Below are 20,742 nucleotides of genomic sequence, written 5' to 3' on the forward strand. Positions count from 1 at the left end.
GGGTCATCCACAATGGGAGGGAACTGCGTGTGGGGCACTACCTGCCCCAGGTGGGTGGGCAGAGGGGACACGGGACAGGCGGGAACAGGTGGAGGTTCTAATTGGCTAATTTTGTCACCAGAGTAGGAAGCAAAGTTACTTGCTAACAGGGAGGAGGAAGGGTGCGCTGGAAGTTTAGCAGAGGTGTGAATGCCTGCCTCAGAGAGCGGGCTAGGGTGGACCGACGTGCAGTAGGGAGACGGGTGCAAGCACTTGGAACGCCAACACAGAAGATGCAGTTTAAATAAGAGCTACTCTCCTGTAGGAGTCCCCTGGGCGGCGCAGAAGGTTAATGCATTGGGCAGGGTACAAGGAAGTGGAGGGCTGAAACCAGAACCCACAGCCTGGGCTCTTACCTCAGAGCCCCTCTGGGAGAAGGCCTGCTTGGCAGATCTGCCCTTCCCGTGACAGTGAAACAGGTACAAGCTCCAGTTATCCATGGTCACCGGAATCCAGGCAGACCCGAGGTGAGCGCTCCAAATGCCTCCCCCACCACACAGACACACGTGAGGATTCTTTGAGAGTGGCCACCCCCACTCCCAAGCTCCCCTCCCCCAATACACCGAGGAGTCAACATTTGGCAAAAATAATTTAATAATCCGTTTGGGCAGCATCCCGGGGTCTGGCTTGCCGTCTGGCCCCTGTGCCTTTTGCCCAGCCCAGCCCAGCCAAGGACCACCTCCCCACACCCGCCCAGGCAGAATCACTGCAGTCTAGGGCAGGGGTGGGTGGGTGTGGGGAGGCCTCCTGGGGCAGCCCTGATGCCCCAGGGGCCTTTGTTCCACGGAAGCCTGAGCTCTGTAGTCCCACTCTCTCCCAGGAGACCCCCGCAGGGGACAAATTGTCCCGAAACCTTCCTCCCAAGGTGGACATTCTAAACTTTCTCCCGGAGTCCCAACCCTGCGCCCGAACACCTCGATGGGGGCAACCCTGTGCTAGGCCCAGGAGGTGGAGGCCAGCACAGCCCTCAGCCTCGTCCTGGTGAGGGTTTCCTATGGAGTCAAGGATCAGAGGCAAAACAGATGGCGGCCAAGAGCACTTTCACACGGCAAAAGTCAGATGGATGGGAAATGAGATGTCTGCAGACCCGACTTACACCCCAAAGTCGCGGCAGCTCTCCTGGCATCGAGAAGTAGCTCTGAAAACTGAGTCCCAGCCCACCACGCCCTCGGTGCAGGACGAGGCGGTGACAGGACAACTGGGGGGAGGCGGGGCTTCCTGGAGGGGTGGGGGTACAGGGCCACTGGGAGAGCGGGACCTCTGAGTAGGGAGGAGGGGCCTCCCGGAGGGTGTGGGCGGGGCCTCCCGGGGGGTGGGGCCTATCGGAGGGGCGGAGTCTCCTGCGACCTGGGCGGGATCTTAGGAGAGAGGCGGGCGCACCCTCTCGAGGCCGTCTGCGTACTGGAATTCGGCCCCGCTCTCGTGCTCGTACATGTCCAGGGCCACTTCGCAGCTCTCGCGCACCACGCGCTCGGGATCTTCCGCGTGCGCACGCAGCGCGGCCAGGCAGGCGGGCCGGGCGATGGCGCCCAGGGCCTCGGCGCACTCGTGCCGCACCATGGGGCTTTCGGCGCGGCGGGCCAGCGCGGCCGCCAGCTGGGGCACGGCCGCCTCGTGCTGTAGTTGGCCCAGGACATAGCCCACCTCGTGGCGGAAGAGCGCGCTGCCGCAGCGCAGGCCTGCGGGCAGGAAGGCGAGAGTCAGCGTTGCAGGGCGCTGCCAGCTGCTGGGGCCCAGGTCGGGACTGGTGCGTAGGGCGCAGAAAAGATGAGATTTGGGGCTGGAATGGATGCAAAGGGCTCCCTGTCCCCCAATCCTCAGTGGTCAGGACCCGGCAGACAAGGGACCCTCAGCTCGGGGAGGGGGTGGGGGTGGTCATGGCCCCTGGAGGGTGAGGCTGGCTCTGATCATTTTAAATCCAGCAGAAGGCTTTAAGCATAAAGGCGGGTGATCGAAGCATCGGGCAGAGGGCTGGAAAAACACTTCTGACCCCCTGCACCACGCAGGCACTGGGAATACAACGCTCTCCACAGGAAGGTCACCCTGGGCTCCACTGGTTCCCTTCCTGGTCCCAGCCCCACCCCCACCTCCTCCTCATGCCCCTCAAGAAAACCAAACCAAACTCACTGCGGTAGAGTTTATTAGACTCATAGTAACCCCTCCTTGGGTTTCCCAGGTGGTATCTCTATGACAGTAGATTGCCCAACCTTCCTTCTGAGGAGTGGCTGGTGGGTTCAAACCACCAGCCTTCTGGTTAGCAGTCAGATGCCTTAGGCACTACACCACCAGAGCTCCCTGACCACATTATTTTTCAATAATTTCTGGGCTGCCTGGATACGATGCCATGAAATGCCATCTGCCTTGTGCATTCATGTCTCCAATTCCTATTTATATTTTCCCATGTCAATTCCGGATCAGTAATAGGCTGGCGGTTCAAACCCACCAGCCACTCCTCAGAAGGAAGGTTGGGCAATCTACTTCTGTAGTGATACTGCCTTGGAAACCCAAGGAGGGGTTGATAGGAGTCAGGGCGACTCGACGGCACATTAACAACAACAACAATAGTGCAAATGACCTGGCGGCCGACCCCGTTCGCCCTCTCTGCAGCTCCAGTGAAATAGGTGTAATTTTATGGATGGGGGACATGACTTGCCTAAGACTACTTTCCTGGTAGAGCTGGGATTGGGAGCTGGCTGGCTGTGTGTGAGTCCCCCGCTTTTAGCCATCACCCAAGACAAACCCTCCTCTGTGCTCCCTCCTGGATCCTCTGGGGCCCTCAGATCCCCTGCCACCCTCAGTCCAAGTTGGTGATGGCTGGCCATCTCTCCTGCCCCCTTGGGGATGCCTGGAGGGCAGAGAACAGCGCTGGGTCCTTGTGGACCCAAGGGTGGGCAAACCTCAGGGGTCAGGACTCCATGGCTCCTTCTCCCTCGGGCAGGGATCACCATGTCTCACGCCCCTCCTTTGCTTCACTGATGGGGAACCTCGCCCCCAAGGCCCTGCACAGCATGCCCTGGATGAAACTGGTGGAATAACAGCAGCAAGGAGGGTGGGGTATAAGGAGCTCTAGCGGCACAGTGGTTAAAGCAGTGAGCTGTTCATCAAAAGATCGGCAGATCAAACCCACCAGATCAAAGCCACTCTGTGAGAGAATGATAGGCAATCTGCTGCCATGAAGATTTACAGCCCTGGGAACCCTATGGGGAAATTCTTCTCTGTCCTCTAGGGGCGCTACAAGTCAAAATCAACTCGATGGCAGCGGTTTGGTTTGGGTTTTGCTTCTGTAAAGATTAGCAGCCTTAGAAACCCTGTGGGGCAGTTCCACTCTGTCCTACGTTATTGTTACGAGTTGGAATGGACTCAATGGCAGTAGGTTTAAGGAGGGTAAGGACACTGGGGACAGGTGCCAGGGTCAGATCCTAACTAGGCCTCCCATGAACTGTGAGACCTCGGGCAGGCGTCTTTGCCTTCCTGTGCCTCAGTCTTCCCCATTGGTGAAATGGACACAAGAGGGTGCCCACTAGCCTTGAGGACGAGTTGTGTGTCCTCGAGGACATGTGGGGCTACAGCCACACCAGGTGTGGGATCCCCTCCTTCACTTCCTTTCGCAGAGGCAGCCGCTGGGCCTCGTGGGGGTGCCGACCAGTCCTCGGCATTCTCCCTCTCACCCCCCGGCCCTCGGTGTGTGGTGTCACAGATGCCGGCACCACAGTCCCACGCCCCAGGGCCCTCCTCACCCTCTGCCAGTGCCAGGGCGGCCTCCTCGCCACCAGCGTTGCGTAGGGCAAACATGGCCCGGTACCGGTCGAAGAGTGGCCGGGCCTCATCCAGAAGCACTTGCCGAAGCCGTCCCACATCACGCTCCTCGGCTGGTGGGGCCGGGTCCACCGAGAGGTACGGCCCCCCCACCAGCTCCCCACCGTGCTGCTGCAGCCACTCTAGCCGCCGGACCGCCAGCTGGCACGTCTCAGCCACCTGTGGGAGAGGGGTACGGTCTGTGTCACTCATGGGAGCGGGTGAAGTGCCTCCCGGGCTGGCCGCCAGGAACACTAGGTGGGTGTGACAGACCCCATCCCCATTTCCGGGGGCCGTGGTTGGGAAAGGGAAATAGAATGGGAAGTGACTGCTGGAGGGTACGGGGTTTTGTTTTGGGTTGCTGAATGTTCTGGAATGAGTACACAGCTGTGTGACTATATTATAAACCACTGCCTTGTCCCCTTGAAATGGGTGAACTCTAAGGTAAATGCATTAAATCTCAATCGACTTATGGAAGAAAAAGGGCAACAGCAGGGAGACCCCTGGAGAGGTCCAGGGCACCTGGGTGGTGGCAGCAGGGGCAGAGAGAAGTGGGTGGGTTCAGGGAGGCCTTGGCAGGGGGACTGGGTGTGGGAGGCAGGGACAGCTCGCTGGCTCGGGCCCAGGGATGACGCCAACCAGGGTGGAGCAGGTTTTGTAAGATTCAGTGAATTAAGAGTTTGGTTTTGTCAAATGGGCCTTCTTGGCTGTACCTTTCTCCCTTATCCCTGGAGCATCCTTGGCTACATGGTCACCATGGCAACCAGCGATAGGGTCTGAGGCTGGTTTAGGCCAGGGCTGGGCAGAGCTTCCCACGGACCAACCAAGACTGGTAGGGAGTGGGGGACGGAAGGAAGGGTCAAGGGTCAGAAGTATTACCTCAACAACGGGGTCCATGGAGTACTGCTTCAGAATCTCCAGAACTTCCGGGTCCCCAATGGCCCCCAGCGCCTCCCCTGAAAAGAACCCACAAGAGAGCTCTGTTGGTTGGGAAATGGGGGTGTCCACATAACTTACATCACCTTCTTCTTGCTCCCCCACCTCCCAATGGCAGCCCACACCTCATAGAACTGCCTGTATCGTGTGGCCCCGCCCCTGGCCACAGATGACTGGAGCAGGCACAGGTCCAGGCTTCAAGCTGGGCCAACCAGAGTCCTTCTCCCAGAACTTGGTCTTGACTGAAGCTAGCTGAAGCTCCAAGGAGCCCAGGTGGTGTGATGGGTAAGTGCTTGGCTGCTAACCAAGAGGCTGGTGTTTGAAACCACCCAGTGGCTCTGCAGGAGAAAGACTAGGGACCTGCTCTGGCTAAGAGGACAGACTAGGAAACCCTGTGGGGCAGTTCTCCTGTCACCTGGGGTCATTATGAGTCAGAATCAACTCAGGGACCAGGCTGATGGGAGGGCTCTGAGAACATTCAATGGGGGGCTGGACAAGTCGTGCCCATCTGGGAAAGCCTTCTGTGATGAGAGGGATGAAGGCTGTCCGACCAACACAGAGCATGAGAGTGAGGTCTTCCAGGGGTGGGAGCAGCATGTGCCAAGGCCCTGAGGCCAGGGGTGTCAGTTGTGAGGGACAGGTCAGGAGGTGCACCCCACAATGCAGCTGGAAGTCAGCAGGTGTCAGACTGGGCCGGGCCTTGTGGGCCACACAAAGGAGCTGGCCACCTTCCTGTGAGCACAGACAGGCCTGAGCAGGGACATGAGGCTGGGGACACGCTCACCTCCCTCAAACTCCCTCTTCTGCTCCCAGGCTACTGTTGGGCAGGCAGGTTACCGTCATTCATGTGGTCCAAATGGATCTGTCCCTCCTCTGCTCACGGCCCTCCAGGGCTCCCACCTCCCTCAGGATAAAAGTCCTCCCCACTGAAGTCACAGGGCCCAGCACGATCTGCCTCGTCCCTCCCTGCCCTCTCCTCCTCCCCGCTCCCCTTGCTCATTCTGCTTCAGCCAAACTGGCCTCCTCTCTGTTCCTCCAGCTCTCCAGGCCTGGTGCTGCCTCAGGGCCTTTGCAGTGGCTGTTCCTTCTACCTGGAAGGCCCTCCCCCACATCCCTGCATGACTGGCTCCCTCACCTCCCTTGGGTCTCAGCTCCACTGCCATTTCCTCCAAGATGCCCTCTGTGATACCCAGGTCAGATCTACCTCATCAAGTATCACATAAACCTCCCCCATTTAATGACACCTCCTTCAAGAAGCCCTCCTGATTTCCCTTGTACAGTCAATTTCCATTCCTCCATGCCCTCCCCTCCTCCTCTCTTGCTCTCACTCCCTCCCCTCTAACCACATAGGCCTCTTCACTGCTCCTCCAACTCACCAAGCCTGGTCCTGCCTCAAGGCCCCTGCATGGGCTGTTCTGTCTGCCTGAAACACTGTTTCCATAGATAACTCTCTTACTTCATTCAGGTCTCTGTTCACCCATCATCGCTGCTCCGTCATTCCCACCCCGTTCCCTGTTATATTTTTCCTCCTTCCCACTGACACAAGTGTTTCCACTAAAGTACGGTATGGCATTCTGCAAAATGGCACAATACAAACAGCAGAGCCCAGAAGACCAACATGTACGTAACAGAGCTAACAGGAGCAAAGTGATGGTAACTTCTCAGCCACAGCCAAACTGCTCAAAAGAGTGAGTCGCTGGAGTGGCGGGCTAGGGACCGTGGTTGCAGGGAACATCAAGCTCAACTGGCATAAAATACTACACAAAAATACTGTTCTACATCCTGCTTTGGTGAGTAGTGACTGGGGTCTTAAAAGCTTGCAAGCGGCCATCTAGATGCAACAATGGGTCTCTCCTCATCTGGAGCAAAGAGTGAAGAAAACCAAAGAACGTGGAAACAACCCCAGGGACTAGTGGACTATGGAAACCTCAGCCTACGTGACCCTGAGACCAGAAGAGCTAGACGGTGCCTGGCTACCAGCGCTGACCACTCAGGAAGGACCTAAATAGGAGATTCTGGATAGAAGGGAGAAAAATGTGGAACAAAACTCAAAATCATGAAAGACCCAGATAGAGACTCTGGTGAAACCCCCGAGACTATGGCCTGGAGGCACCCTTCAGGCCTGAAACAACTCACTCCGGTGGCTTCCAGCCAAACAGCAGAGGTGTCAAAGGTGAATATGTACATCAGGTAGGTCCACTCTACACCAACCAACCACAGGAGACCAGAAGGGCGGTGTTTGCACAGAGAGCGAGCTCAGGGGCAGGACTACACAGAAAAGGAGGACACAGGGAAAAAGTAACCACAGGGAGGTAGTTGGAAGAGAGCTGTTACATTGTGGGAGTTGCAGTCAGTGTCACAGAACAAAATCCATAGGAACTGTTGCGTGGAAAACAAATTTGCTCTGTAAACAAGGGTTAGGGTAGAAGGTTCTTTGTAAAAAGGGCTTTAAGGAAAGGGACTCTTGGGTTACCTGGGTTGCCCAGGGGGCAGCTAAGAATAGCTGGAAAGCATGTTGGGAAAGCTTGAAATGCTCCCCCGCCATCCCCCAACAATCAAATGGAAACAAAGGCCAGGCTTCGGGGCTGGAGTCTTTGGAGCTGGAAGTGATTCAGCAGCAGGGATGCCATTCAGGCAGCTTGGAGGGAAGGGCAACCTGTCCCAGGAACAGAACTGGGCAGGGCTGGGGTGCCTCTCCACAGGAAGAGGGGCCTGGGTATTGGTGTTCACCTCCCTCTCCTTAAAACCGAGTTCTGCATCCATGTCTGAAGACAGGCGGTTCCCCTCCCGGGTGCAGGCCCACGAGGTGTGAAAGCAGGGGCCCACACCGACCCGCGGACACCAGTGCCCTGCAGCTGTTCCCGATCGCCAAAAGGGGAAAAGAACAAAGTGTCCACCCACGGATGGTGGAGAGTCACAGTGCAGTCCATCCACACAATGGGACACTGTCGTTGGGTGCCCTGAAGTGGATTGTGACACAGAGCTACTCCAAGTGACAGAAAACAGCTGCCCTGGGGGGTTTCTTGGCTGTGAACTTTATGGGAGCAGATGGCCAGGTCTTTCTCCCATGGAGCCGAGCGCTCAACAACTGCGCCACCAAGGCTCCTTAATGAGAAGGCACGAAGCACCGATCCATTCTAGGACATGGATGAATCGTGAGAACACGGTGCCAGTGAGAGACGCAGACAGAGAGCCACAGGGGGTCCAACCCCACTGACGTGAAATCTCTAGAAAAGCCAACGCAGAGACAGAAAGCCAACTGGTGGTCACCGGGGGCCGGGGGTGGAGGGAGCCGGAGTTAGGGCATCATGGGGGCTAGGTTTCTGTTTGGGGTGAGGAGAAATTGTGGGAACGGATAGCGGGATGGTTGCACAACGTGGTGAATGTAATTCATGTCACTGAGTGGTATACACTCAGAAACAGGGAAAACGACAAACGCTTTGCTACAGAGGCAGTCTCCGACTTACAATGTATTCAAGTTAAGACGAGTCACACTGGTGATGATGTATCTAGAACGTTGCATCTTCCCGGGAAGAAGTTACGGGAAAATGCACACAGGGGATGTGGGAAACGGGGCTGAGCTATGAGAACACGCTTCGAGCATTTGATCAGGAGAGTGTGACGGACAAGATTGGTGGAAAAATCGCAAGAACACGGAATTCCGAACTAGGTATCGCTCCCATGGAGCAGCTCCTGACCACTGGAAGAAGGGCAGGGGCCAGGTCAGGACTTAAGGGGAAGAAGAAAGAAATGCTGAAGAAGAAAGAAAGAATGAGGAAGAGGAAGGAGAGAAGCTGTTGAAAAAGTTTCCAGCGGAAGGATTAGCTGGAGTTTTTCCTAAACTACACCAGGGGCTTTGGTTGCTTGAAAACACGGAGCCAAAGGTGACTGCTTTGCTAAAGTCAACAGGCAGCTTCGGGTGAGACATTACAGCACAAGAGATGAAGGAAAACGGGAAAGGACCGTAGACAAGTCTCATGTTCTGACTAGAGACGCCAGGGATAATCCAGATGGTCCACACCTTCCCCAAGTGGAGTTACCACCACAGCTGACAAAAAGCCAATGTCGTCCAAGCTTCTCGGTCACAGTAAAGTTTTATGATTTGTAATTGTTTGTAATGTATGTATTGAAATGTATCTGTAAATTTACGTGTCGTGTTTCCAACTCCCAAAGACAAGGAAAGTCTGGGTTTATAAAGATACGGACAATAAGGCAACGCTAATGAACACTTTTAAACAGTGAGGAACTGGACATAACGTCAGAACTCACTGTGACGGAGTCGTGTGACTGGAACCCCGACCTGTGTCGAGGACTGCCCGTACACGCTTTGTTGTGACTGTTGCTGGGGCCGTAGATTCCAACTCAGGGTGGCCCGTGTGTGCAGAGAACTGCTCCGTAGGTTTCTAGGCGGCGACCTCTTGAGTGCCGATTGCCAGGGCTATTTAACGAGGCACGCTGGGTGGCCCGAATCGCCCTACCTTTTAGCCAGCAGTGGCACCTTAACCATTTGTGCCACCCACAGGTCCATTTCAAAGAAGGTGCTCAAAGGCCCCGGCCCAGGTGGCAGCCGAGCTGACGTCTCCTCCCTTTCCTGCCCGAGGCTGTCCCTGGTACCTCTACACCTGCCCGTGAACCAGCAGGCTGTGCTGCGTTCTGTTGTACATGAGGTCACTACGGGCCAGGACCGACTTGATGGCACCTAACGACACTCCTGCCTGGCCGCTCCCACCGCTGAGAAGGACGCCCCCGTGTGCCAGCAGCACCTCCGCCTGACACGCCCTCCACATACTAACCGCAAACGAACTCCAGAAACACGGGCTGCCAGGCACAGACGCGCCGCGTGTTTCACGCACTGGTTCCCGGTGCATCCCTCACTGGAACAGGGGCCGTGGCTGTCTACCACTGCCCTGTCCCCTCCACTAACAACAGGGCTTGGCACACTGTAGGGGCTTGACAAACGTGTGCTGAATGGTGAAATACATCTGTAATACACCATCCACCAACACCAGTTGCCATCAAGTTGATTCCGACTCATGTGTCTTAGGGTTGAACTGTAAGCCAATGGTTTTCAATGGCTGTGACCTTTTGGAAGCAGATTGCCAGGCCTTTCTTCCCAGGCGCCTCTGGGTGGGTTTGAACTGCCAGACTTTCAGTTAATGTTGTTGTTATGTGCTGTCGAGTCAGACCTGACTCATAGCAACCCCTTCTTGGGTTTCTGAGGCGGTATCACTATGGAAGTAGATTGCCCAACCTTTCCTCCAAGGAGTGACTGGTGGGTTTGAACTGCCAGCCTTCTGGTTAGCAGTCAAATGCCTTAGGCACTACGCTACGGTTAATAGCTGGGCACTTAATTTTTTGCATCACCCTGGGACTCCTGTGATAGCCTTCAGGGGTTTGCAAAGCATTTTTGTATGGCTTGTGAGTGAAGAAAGGCTTTTATATATTTTTTAATGGTTTTAAGACTTCAAAAGAATACTATCTGGGGGGACACCTGAAAATTTTATGCAATGCAAACCTGTGTCCCTAAATAAAGTTTTATTGGCACACAGCCACGCCCATTCATTTAACTGCTGTGTTTACTGACTTTTGCTCTCTTGTTGCAGAATTAAGTAGTTGCAACAAGACTGCTTGGTCCAGAAGGCCAAAAATACTTACTCTTTGGCCCTTTATAGAAGTAGCTTTTCTAGTGCTGCTCCATACCCTCTGGGAGTGAGCAGAGGCCATGAAAGGGGAGGAGCAGAAGGCACCACAGCTTACCTGCCTCGTGGCGTACCATGGGCTCCTGGCGGGTGTCCCGCAGCACGTCCACCAGCACAGGGATGGCACGCTTGTCTTGCATCTGGCCCAGGCAGTATGCCAGCTCATGCTTGAGCAGGGCGGAGTCGTCCCCAAAGGCCTGGCTGATCCAGCCGATGGCGCCAGGGCCACCGAGCCCACGCAGCGTGAAGAGTGCCCGGAAGCGGGTCTGCAGGGGTTGCTGGGGGTCCACCAGCGTCCGCCCAATTGCCTCTACCTCCTGCTCAGTCACCATGGTGCTCAGGCGGTCTGCCTGGGGATTCCGAGGCTCGAGAATCTACAGCGGCAGAACAAGAGCCAGGGTTCACGGTTAACTGTTAGGGATCGAATTGTGTCCCCCAAAATATGTGACTCCTAACCCCCTGCCTGTGGTCATAACCCCGTTTGTTATGTAAATACGGCAGGGTTAGTGTAGGGTGTGTTGCGATCTCTTCTGAGATATGATGAAGCAAGCAGCAGCAGCGGGGGAAGAGAGATGCTACCACGCGGAGATCACCGTGGAAGCCCGGCTCCCGCGTCTGGCTCCAAGCCACAAACACTGTTGGACAGAAGCTGAAAGAGACAAGGACCTTCCCCCAGAGCCCACAGAGAAAGCTTCCCCCACAACCAGAGCCCTGAACTCAGACTTCTAGCCTCCTAAATTGTGAGAAAATCAATTTCTGTTTATTAAAGCCACCCCCTTGTGATAGTTGTTACAGCAGTGCTAGATAACTAAGACAGTGACCTTCAGCACTCACTAACCTGTTCATTAGACAGTTCAGTCCAGGGCAGGGAGGTTTCCCACCCACTGAACAACCTGGCAATGGAGGTTGAAAGCTCAGCACTCACCTTGCCTACTTGCTGTGCAGTTTTCCTTAAATGACTGTCCCTCTCTGGGCTTCAATTTCCCCACCACCTCTTACCTATACATCAACAATAGCCTCCACTGGTTGGGTCTGCCTGCTGCAGCCACAGGGGATCCAATATCCAGACTTTCTGGAATCACCCTCCAAAAAACTATCACCCTGAGGCTATCTTTAAACCTCAAACTGAAACTATTTGAACCAAATACAACCAGTCCCAAGAGCAGATGATTCAGTTCCTAACAGAGGACAGATGCACAGTGCTGCAGTAGGGTGAAGACATTCGAATCCAGGCAGTCTGGCTCCCGAGTCAGGCTCTAAACCACAAACGCTGTGTTCACTGGCTGGACGAAGAAGATGAAAAACACAGCTGACAAAGTGGGGACGCTCCATAAACAGGACAAGCAGGCTACAGCATGCTGGCAGCCAGCTCGGGTTCCCAGAGGAGTCAGTGGGACTGAACGGGCTTAATGGAGGAGGCGCAGTGACCTGAGCCCAGGTGACATCCAGAGAGGGTGCCGCCTCAACAGGGAGCAGGAAGGTGTGAGCTGGCAGCACGGGGAGGGCTAGCAAGACTTAACTCCTCACTCTACCCAGAGGAGCACCGACTTGTCAAGGGCAGACAGGACTCAGGATTCCTGACCCTCGCTGTGCTGGCCAGCGCTCCTCATTGCTTCCTCCTCCTCAGAAACCTTAAACCCCCAGGAATGAAGAGAAATCTACGGCTAGAAGGCAGCCCTGGCTGCAGAGGGAGATGAAGAGGGGAGGGGTCAGAGCTCCAGGCTTACACCTGCAATGCCATCCCGGCTCTGCTCCTGAACTTGGCTGTATGCTTCGGAGCTCAGTTTCTTCATGTGGAATCAAAACATTAATAGCTCTTATTTCATGAGCTATTAAGTCTTGGCATCTCGGACCACAGTACCAAGCACTTTAGACACAGCCTCTCATGTGTAAATAGCTGTAAGGAGCACATGGACCTTACTTGCTGTGAATCAAAGGATGCTCACAGCACCTAGTAGGATGCCTCGTACCACGGACACCTGATAAAGGAGAGCTGGGGGTGCAATGCACGAGCACTTGGCTGCTGAGAGATTGGTGGTTTGAACTCATCCAGTGGCTCCACGGGAGAGAGACCTGGCATCTGCTCCCATAAAGATGACAGCCTAGGAAACCCTAAGGCATCTGACTGCTAAGCACGAGGCTGGCGGTTTAAACCCACCAGCCACTCCTTGGAAGGAAGATTGGCCAATCTACTTCCGTACAGATTGTTGTTTGTTGTTATGTGCAGTGGAGTTGGATCCGACTCATAGCCACCCCTCCTTGGGTTTCCGAGGCAGTATCACTACGGAAGTAGATTGCCCAACCTTCCTTCCGGAGAGTGGCTGGTGGGTTTGAACCGCCAGCCTCCTGGTTAGCAGTCAAGTGCCTTAGGCACTATGCTACCAGAGCTCACAGATACCACCTCGGAAACCCAGTTCCACTCCATCACTTGGGGTCGCTATGTGTTGAAACTTGACTTGGGGACACCTAACAACAACAGTATTAAATATTTCTGGCTGGAAAACAAACAGCTGTGTCTAAGACCTTAACTCATCTCTTAGTCCCATTCCTCAGGGGCAAGGGGGACAAGGACGGGGCGCTGGGATGTAAGGATTTAACCGGCCAAGGGAGAATCTGGAAATCCACTCACAAGCGTGAAAGTCTCTTTGAAATAAAGGCAATCACCAAGGAGCCTTCCAAGGACATGTTAGAAGGAAACCAAATCCCAGAGACCCTCGGAATCTCTAAACCCCCAACAAGGACATCTCCCGTATTAGACACAGCCCCTCTCCCCAGAAGGGGTTGTGCCCATACGCGATCCCTCAGGGGCTGCTCTCCAGAGGCCCCTGACACGATCCGCTCCTCGGGGCCCCTCGGAAGAGATACCCCGGAACCAGATGCCTCCAGTTGTCTACGCGGACCCGCCACTACTGGATCCCTCACAGGCTGGCTCCCCGGGTCTCTCAGCGAAGGGATCCCTAAAAAAGAAACCCCAGAACAAGGAAGGAAGTGATCACAGAGACCCTCAGGTCCTTAGCATCGAAGGGATCCTCGGAGACCACATCCCCCAACGAGGCGTCCTCCCCGAAACCACCGCCTGGCCCGGGCCGCGCACCGTACTCCCAGCGGCCAAAACGTCCCAGCCAGTTCCCGAAGCGCAGGATCCGCGGGTCCGGTACGTCCCCGTAGTCGTCGCTTCACCAGCCGCGACAGAAGCAGGGTGCTCTGGGGGCTGCCATCTTCCAGACTACGTGACCTGCTGGGCGGCACCAAGGCGACCACGGATGGGGGGAGATCTAGTCAAAAGCTCCCACAACAGTAGGAGACAGACCCGGAAGTCCGAGTCAGCATCCGTGCCCTATATCACACGACCACTGTAAGTATAGTCCAGGGATATTCATAAATAAACGGTAAATGTAGTTTCCATCCTTTCCCTATTTCCATGGCCTCCCTTTCCCGGGTAGTAGATGGAGATGGTTTGTGCCGATTTTGCGCTTGGCTGGGGCCGGCTACGGACGGAGCATGCGTGGCGTCCCTTGGGCGTGGTCCGGCTCCAAGGGCGTGGTCAGTGGTCTCTGTGACTGGGACCCGGGATTGAGATTGTTGGTTGTGAATTTAGTCGCTTGGACGCATGCGGACCCCGATTCATGGTAACCCCACGTACAGAACAAAGTGTTGCCGGGTTCTGAATGCTCCGTGTTCAGGATTGTTGGTGTGTTTCAGTCCACAGGTGCTTGTTGTTTGTTGTTATGTGACATCGAGGCCGACCTGACTCATAGCGACCCCTCCTTGGGTTTCCGAGGCAGTATCACTACGGAAATAGATTGCCCCATCTTCCTTCCGAGGAGTGGCTGGTGGGTTTGAACCTCCAGCCTTCTGGTTCAGCCCCTGTGTTTTGAGAGCCTTCCCACCTAAGGGGCTCATTGTGCAGGGCTGTGTCTGACAATATTCTGCTGTGATCCGTAAGGTTTTCATTGGCTGAGTTTTGGAAGTAGATTTCCAGGCCTTTATTCCTAGTTAGACTGTCTTAGGCTGGGTTATTTAGAGAAGCAAATCCAGTGGAGCTGAGAGAGAGAGAAATTACCTCAATGAAACGGCATATGCATTCTTTTATTGTTGTTGTCAGGTGCTGTGGGGTCAGCTCCCACTCATAGTGACCCCACGATAAGAGAATGAAACATTGTTGGATCCTGCACCATCCTCACAATCATTACTATGCTTGAGCCCATTGTTGCCACCACTGTGTCAATCCATCCCATTGAGTGTCCCTTTTTTTGCTGACCGTTTACTTTACCAAGCATGATAGCCTTCTCCAGGGCATAGTCCCTTCTGACAACATGACCAAAACATGTGAGATGAAGTTGGCCATTCTCGCTTCCAAGGAGCATTCTGGTTATACTTCTTCCAAGACAGATTCCTTCTGGCAGTCCATAGTATTTTCAGTATTCGTCGCCAACAACACAATTCAAATGCATCAATTCTTCTGTGGTCTTCCTTATTCACTGTCCAGCTTTTACATGCATAACACATACTGCTGTCGAGTCAGATCCAACTCACAGCGACCCCTCCTTGGGTTTCTGAGGCGGTATCACTACAAAAGTAGATTGCCCAACCTTCCTTCCGAGGAGTATGAGGTGATTGAAAATATGGCTGGGGTTAGGTGCAGCTTCGTCTTCAAAGTGACATCTTTACTCCTTAACACTTTAAAGAGGTCTTTTGCAGCAGATTTTCCCAGTGCAATACAATGTCTGATTTCATGGCTGCTGCTTCCATGGGTGTTGATTGTGAATCCAAGTAAAATAAAATCCCTGACAAACAACTTCAATCTTTTCTCCATTTATCATGATGTTGCTTATTGGTCCAGTTGAGAAGATTTTTGTTTTCTTTATGTTGAAGTATATTCAATACTGAAGTCTGTAGTCTTTAATTTTCATCAGTAAGGGCTTCACTTAACAACAACAACAAGGGCTTCAAGTCATCCTCACTTTCAGCAACTGAGGTTGTGTCATCTGCATATCGCAGGTTGTTAATGAGTCTTCCTCCAATCCTGATGCTACATTCTTCTTCATATAGTCCAGCTTCTCAGATTATTTGCTCGGCATACAGATTGAATAAGTATGGTGAAAGGATACAACCCTGATGCACTCCCTTTCTGATTTGAAACCATTCAGTATACCCTTGTTCTATTTGAACAACTGCCTCTTGGTCTATGTACAGGTTCCTCATGAATACAATTAAGTGTTCTGGAATTCCCATTCTTCACAATATTATCCATAATTTGTTATGATCCACAGCTTGAATGCCTTTGCATAGTCAGTAAAACATGGGTAAACACCTTTCTGGTGTTCTTTGCTTTCAGCCAAGATCCATCTGACATCAGCTATGATATCCCTCATTCCATGTTCTCTTCTGAATCTAGCTTGCATTTCTGGAAGTTCCCTGTCAATATACTGCTGCAACCATTTTGGAATTATCTTCAGTAAAATTTTACTTGCGTGTGATATTAATGCTATTGTTTGATAATTTCCACTTTCTGTGGGATCACCTGTCTTTACAATGGAATATGGATCTCTTCCAGCCACTTGGCCAGGTAGCTGTCTTCCAGATTTCTTGGCATAGCAGAGTGAGTGCCTCCAGCACAGCATCTATTTGTTGAAACATCTCAATGGGTATCCTGTCAATTCCTGGAGCCTTGTTTTTCACTAATTCCTTCAGTGTAACCTGGACTTCTTCCTTCAATACCATTGGTTCTTGATCATATGCCACCTCCTGAAATGGTTGAGTGTCGACCAGTTCTTTTTGGTGTAGTGCCTCTGTGTTCTTCCTATCTTCTTTAGATGCTTCCTGCATCGTTCCATATTTTGCTCATAGAATCATTCAGTATTGCAACTCAAGGCTTGAATTTTTTCCTCAGTTTTTTCAGCTTGAGAAATCCCAAGTGTGTTCTTTCCTTTTGGTTTTTTAACTCCAGGTCTTTGCACATTCCATTGTAATACTTTACTTGGTCTTCTCAAGCTGCTCCGTGAAATCTTCTGTTCGGCTCTTTTATTTCATCATTTCTTCCATCCACGTTAGCTACTCTCCATTCAAAAGCATGCTTCAGAGTCTATTCTGACATCCCTTTTAGCCTTTTCTTCCTTTCCTGTCTTTTTAATGACCTTTTGCTTTCTTCATGGATCATGTTCTCAATGTCTCCCATGATTCATCTAGTCTTTGCTCGCTTGTGTTCAATGCATCAAATCTATTCTTGAGATGGTCTCTAAATTAAGTAGGACATAACCAAGGTCACACTTTGTCTCTCATGGACTTGTTTGAATTTTCTTCAGCTCAACTTGAACTTGCATATGAGCAGTTGATGGTTCCACAGTCAGCTGCTGTCCTTCCTCACTGATAATACTGAGCTTCTCCATTGCCTCTTTCTACAGATGTAGTCAATCTGATTCATGTGTATTCTGTCTAGCGAGCTCCACGTTATAGTCACCATTTATGTTGTTGAAGAAAGGTATTTACGGTGAATAGGTAATTTGTCTCACAAAATTCTATCATGTGGCCTCCAGCGTCATTTCTATTACCAAGGCCATATTTTCCGATAACTTATGCTTTGTCTTTGTCTCCAACTTTTGCATTCCAATCACCAGTAATTATCTGTATATCTTATCTTCCAGCAATATAACAATGTTTCACTGTTATTCATAAGGTTTTCTGTGGCCAGTTCTTTCAGAAGTGGATGGGCCCTTCCTTCTTCCAAAGCTGTCTTAGTCTGGAAGCTCTGTTGAAACCTGTCCACCATGGGTGACCCTGCTGGTATGAGAAACACTGGTGGCATAGCCTGCAGCCTCCCAGCAACATGCAAGTCACCACAGTAGGACAAACTGACAGATGGGTGGTAGGAAGTAGGAAAGGAAGGGACCAAAAAAAGGAAAGGATGTCCTTATCCATGTGCTCATTCATTTAATAAATATTTAATGGACACTGAGGACAACACAGGGAATCCTGGTGGCACAGTGGTTAAGTGGTCTGCTGCTAACTGAAAGGTCAGCAGTTTGAATCCACCAGCCACTCCGTGGGAGAAAGATTAAGGAGTCTGCTTCTGTAAAGATTAAACCAAAACCAAACTCACTGCCACTGAGTCAATTCTGACTCCTAGCAACGCCCACTGGGTTTCCAAAGCTGTAAATCTTTAATGAAGCAGACTACCTCATCTTTCTTCCACCGAGCAGCTGTTGGGTTCGAACCACCAGCCTCTTGGTTAGCAGCCAAATGCCTTAACCACTACCCCACCAGAGCTCCTTCTGTAAAGATTACAGACGTAGAAACCCTAGGGTTGCTATGAGTCAGAATTGACCTGAGGGCAATGGCTTGGAAGGACAAGACAAGGAATCCTAGTGGCGCAGTGGTTAAGCGCTTGGCTGCTAACTGCAAAGTTGATGGTTTGAACCCACCACCCGCTCTGCGGGAGAAAAGACCTGACAATCTACTCGCATAAAGATTAAACCGAAAAACCCATTGCCTACGAGTCGTTACTGACTCACAGCAACCCTGTGGGACAGAGTAGAACTTCCCCATAGGGTCTCCAAGGCTATACATCTTTAGAGAAGCTGGCTGCCTCATCATTCTCCCGCAGAGAGGCTAGTGGGTTTGAACTGCTGACCTTTTGGTTAGCAGCTGAGCACTTAACCATTGTGCTACCAGGGCTCCTTCAGTAGATTACAGCCTCGGAAACCCTATGGAGCAGTTCTACTCTGTCTGATAGGGTCGCTCTGAGTTGGTATCAACCCGCCGGCCCACAACAACAACAAAGAACTAGACTCAGAGGCTGCAACGCTGAGCTCAAACATAGCTGCTATTGTGAAGATGGCATAGGACCAAGCAACGTTTGGTTGTGTTATACACGGGGTCATTATGAGCCATAGCTGACGTGGCACCTAACAGCAAGGATAAGACAGAGCCTGCAGCCCTTACCCTGAGAAACCTCACAGTCTTGTTGTCTCGAGGAGACAGGCAACAAACAAAATCAATAAGTAAAATACATATCACATGATGACATTTGTTAAGACGGAAAAAAGATGACCAGAGCTATGGGAAGCAGGGGTGTGCAGCCGTAGAAGCCATAGGGTGTTTGGGGAAGAGGATCCAGACTTAGGAAGAATTTGGCCTCTACTCTGATAAATGGAAGGCTCACTGGTGGCATGGTGGTTAAGGCATTTGGTTGCTAACCATAAGGTTGGTGGTTCAAACCCACTAGCTGCTCTGCAGGAGGAAGATGAGGCAATCTACTTCCATATAGATTTACAGTGCTGGAAACCCAGTGGGGGTCACTATGAGTCAGAATTGACTCAATGGCAGTGGGTTTCGTTTTTGGTTTTCTGATAAAATGGGAAGCCCCTGGGGTGTCATCAGTGGGGAAATGATGTCCTGAGTTAGGTGTTAACAGAATCCCCCCCTTAAGCAGAAATTAGGCTAGGAGAGTGAAGCTGTAATTCTGCAATTCAGAAGTGGTCTGATTCTGGGTTAATTTTGAAGGTGGGACAACCAGGAACTGCTGGTGGGTTAGATATGGGATTTGAGAGAAAGAAAGGGATCAAGGGTAAGTCCAAGGTCTTGGCCTGAGTACCTGGGAGGACAGAGTCTGTAACCACTGAGAGAATTTATCGGATGTTGTAAAAGAAGCACTCATGGAGGCATTATTTGAAATGGTGAGGGGAAAAAAAAAAAAAAAAAAGGCCAGGGAGACCCTGACAGAGTGAGGAGTCAGCCGCAGGGATCCAGGTGAAGAGAGGGAATCCAGGCCACGCCACAAAACAGCGAGGCGGAAAAGTGGGAGAAAGGAGAAGAAAAGGCCCGGGGACTAGGACAGAGCGAGGGAGCCGGGACAGAGCAAGGAGTCAGCTGCAGGGATCCAGGTGAGGGTGGTTGGAGAGGTTTCCAACAGCTAAGGGAGACACACTTGTTTGTCGGTTTGTCCTACTGTGGTGACGTGTTGCTGTGTCTTAAAGCTGTGCCACTGGTGTTTCAAACTTAGCAGGGTGCATGTGGTGCACAGGTTTCAGCCCGGCTTGCAAACTGAGTCAGACTAGGAGAAGGAAGAGGCCATCCACTTCTCAAAGAATTGGCCAGGGAAAACCTTATGAATAGCAGAGAAACACTGTCTGATACATTACTGAGCAACTTTATGAATAGTCCGGAAACATTGTCCAATACAGAGGAGGAGGATGAGTCACTTAGGTTAGAAGGCTCTCAAAACAGGACTGAGAAAGAGCTGCATCAACAGAGCAAAACCAGCCTTACTCATATGGATAAGGTAAAGCTTTCAAGACCTCCATTTGTTGATGTGGCACCACTCAATTTGAGGAAAAACAGCAGCAAACATCCATTAATCATCGCAACATGGAATGTATGAAGTATGAATCTAGGAAAATTGGAAATTGTCAAAAATGAAATGGAACACATAAAGATTGATATCTAGGCATTAGTGAGCTGAAATGGACTGGTTTTAGCCATTTTGAATCAGACAACCATGTGATCTACTATGCTGGGAATGACAGTGTGAAGAGAAATGGCGTGGCATTCATCATCACAAAGGATGTTTCAAGATCTGCCCTAAAGTACAATGTTGTCAGTGATAGGATAATATCCATATCCTTACAAGGAAAACCAGTTAATACAACTATTACTCAAATTTATGCACCAACCACCAAAACCAAAGATGAGAAACTGAAGATTTTTATCAACTTCTGCAGTCTGAAATTGACCGAACATACAGTCAAGATGTGCTGATTATCACTGGTGACTGGAATGCAAAAGCTGGAAACAAAGAAGAATCACCAGTAGTAGAAAAATTTGGCCTTGGTGACAGAAATAATGCTGGAACTCGTATATTCACAGCAGTATATTCACAGAGAACTTCCAGTGGTGCAAACTGGATTCAGAAGAGGACATGAAACAAAGGATATCATAGCTGTTGTCAGATGGATCTTGGCTCAAAGCAAAGAATACCAGAAATATATTTACTTGTGTTTTATTAACTATGTAAAGGCATTTGATTGTGTGGATCATGACAAATTATGGATAACATTGAGAAGAATGAGAATTCTCGAACACTTGATTGTACTCATGAGGACAATCATAGAGGTAGAATTTTGCAAGACCAATGACTTGTTCATTGCAAACACCTTTTTTCAACAACACAAACAGTAGCTGTACACGTGGACTTCACCAGATGGAACACACAGGAATCAGATTGACTACATCTGTGGCAAGAGGCAGTGGAAAAGCTCAATATCTTCAGCCAAAA

At 51.5% G+C, this 20,742-nt stretch overlaps 1 protein-coding gene across 1 annotated transcript; it reads right to left on the bottom strand.

The window, feature by feature from the left end:
* Positions 1–1,398: 1,398 nt before the first annotated feature.
* DOHH (deoxyhypusine hydroxylase) lies at positions 1,399–10,801 on the bottom strand. The gene is made up of 4 exons (XM_007951022.2): positions 10,528–10,801; positions 4,714–4,790; positions 3,777–4,014; positions 1,399–1,718 (listed from the first exon to the last, which is right to left on the bottom strand). Exons 1-4 carry the CDS (start codon positions 10,799–10,801, stop codon positions 1,399–1,401), a joined length of 909 nt encoding a protein of 302 aa, XP_007949213.1.
* Positions 10,802–20,742: the final 9,941 nt, after the last annotated feature.

The sequence above is a fragment of the Orycteropus afer genome, unplaced genomic scaffold, assembly GCF_000298275.1.
Source record: "Orycteropus afer afer isolate SDZICR_OR568_19922 unplaced genomic scaffold, OryAfe1.0 scaffold00291, whole genome shotgun sequence".
Taxonomy (NCBI): Eukaryota; Metazoa; Chordata; class Mammalia; order Tubulidentata; family Orycteropodidae; genus Orycteropus; species Orycteropus afer.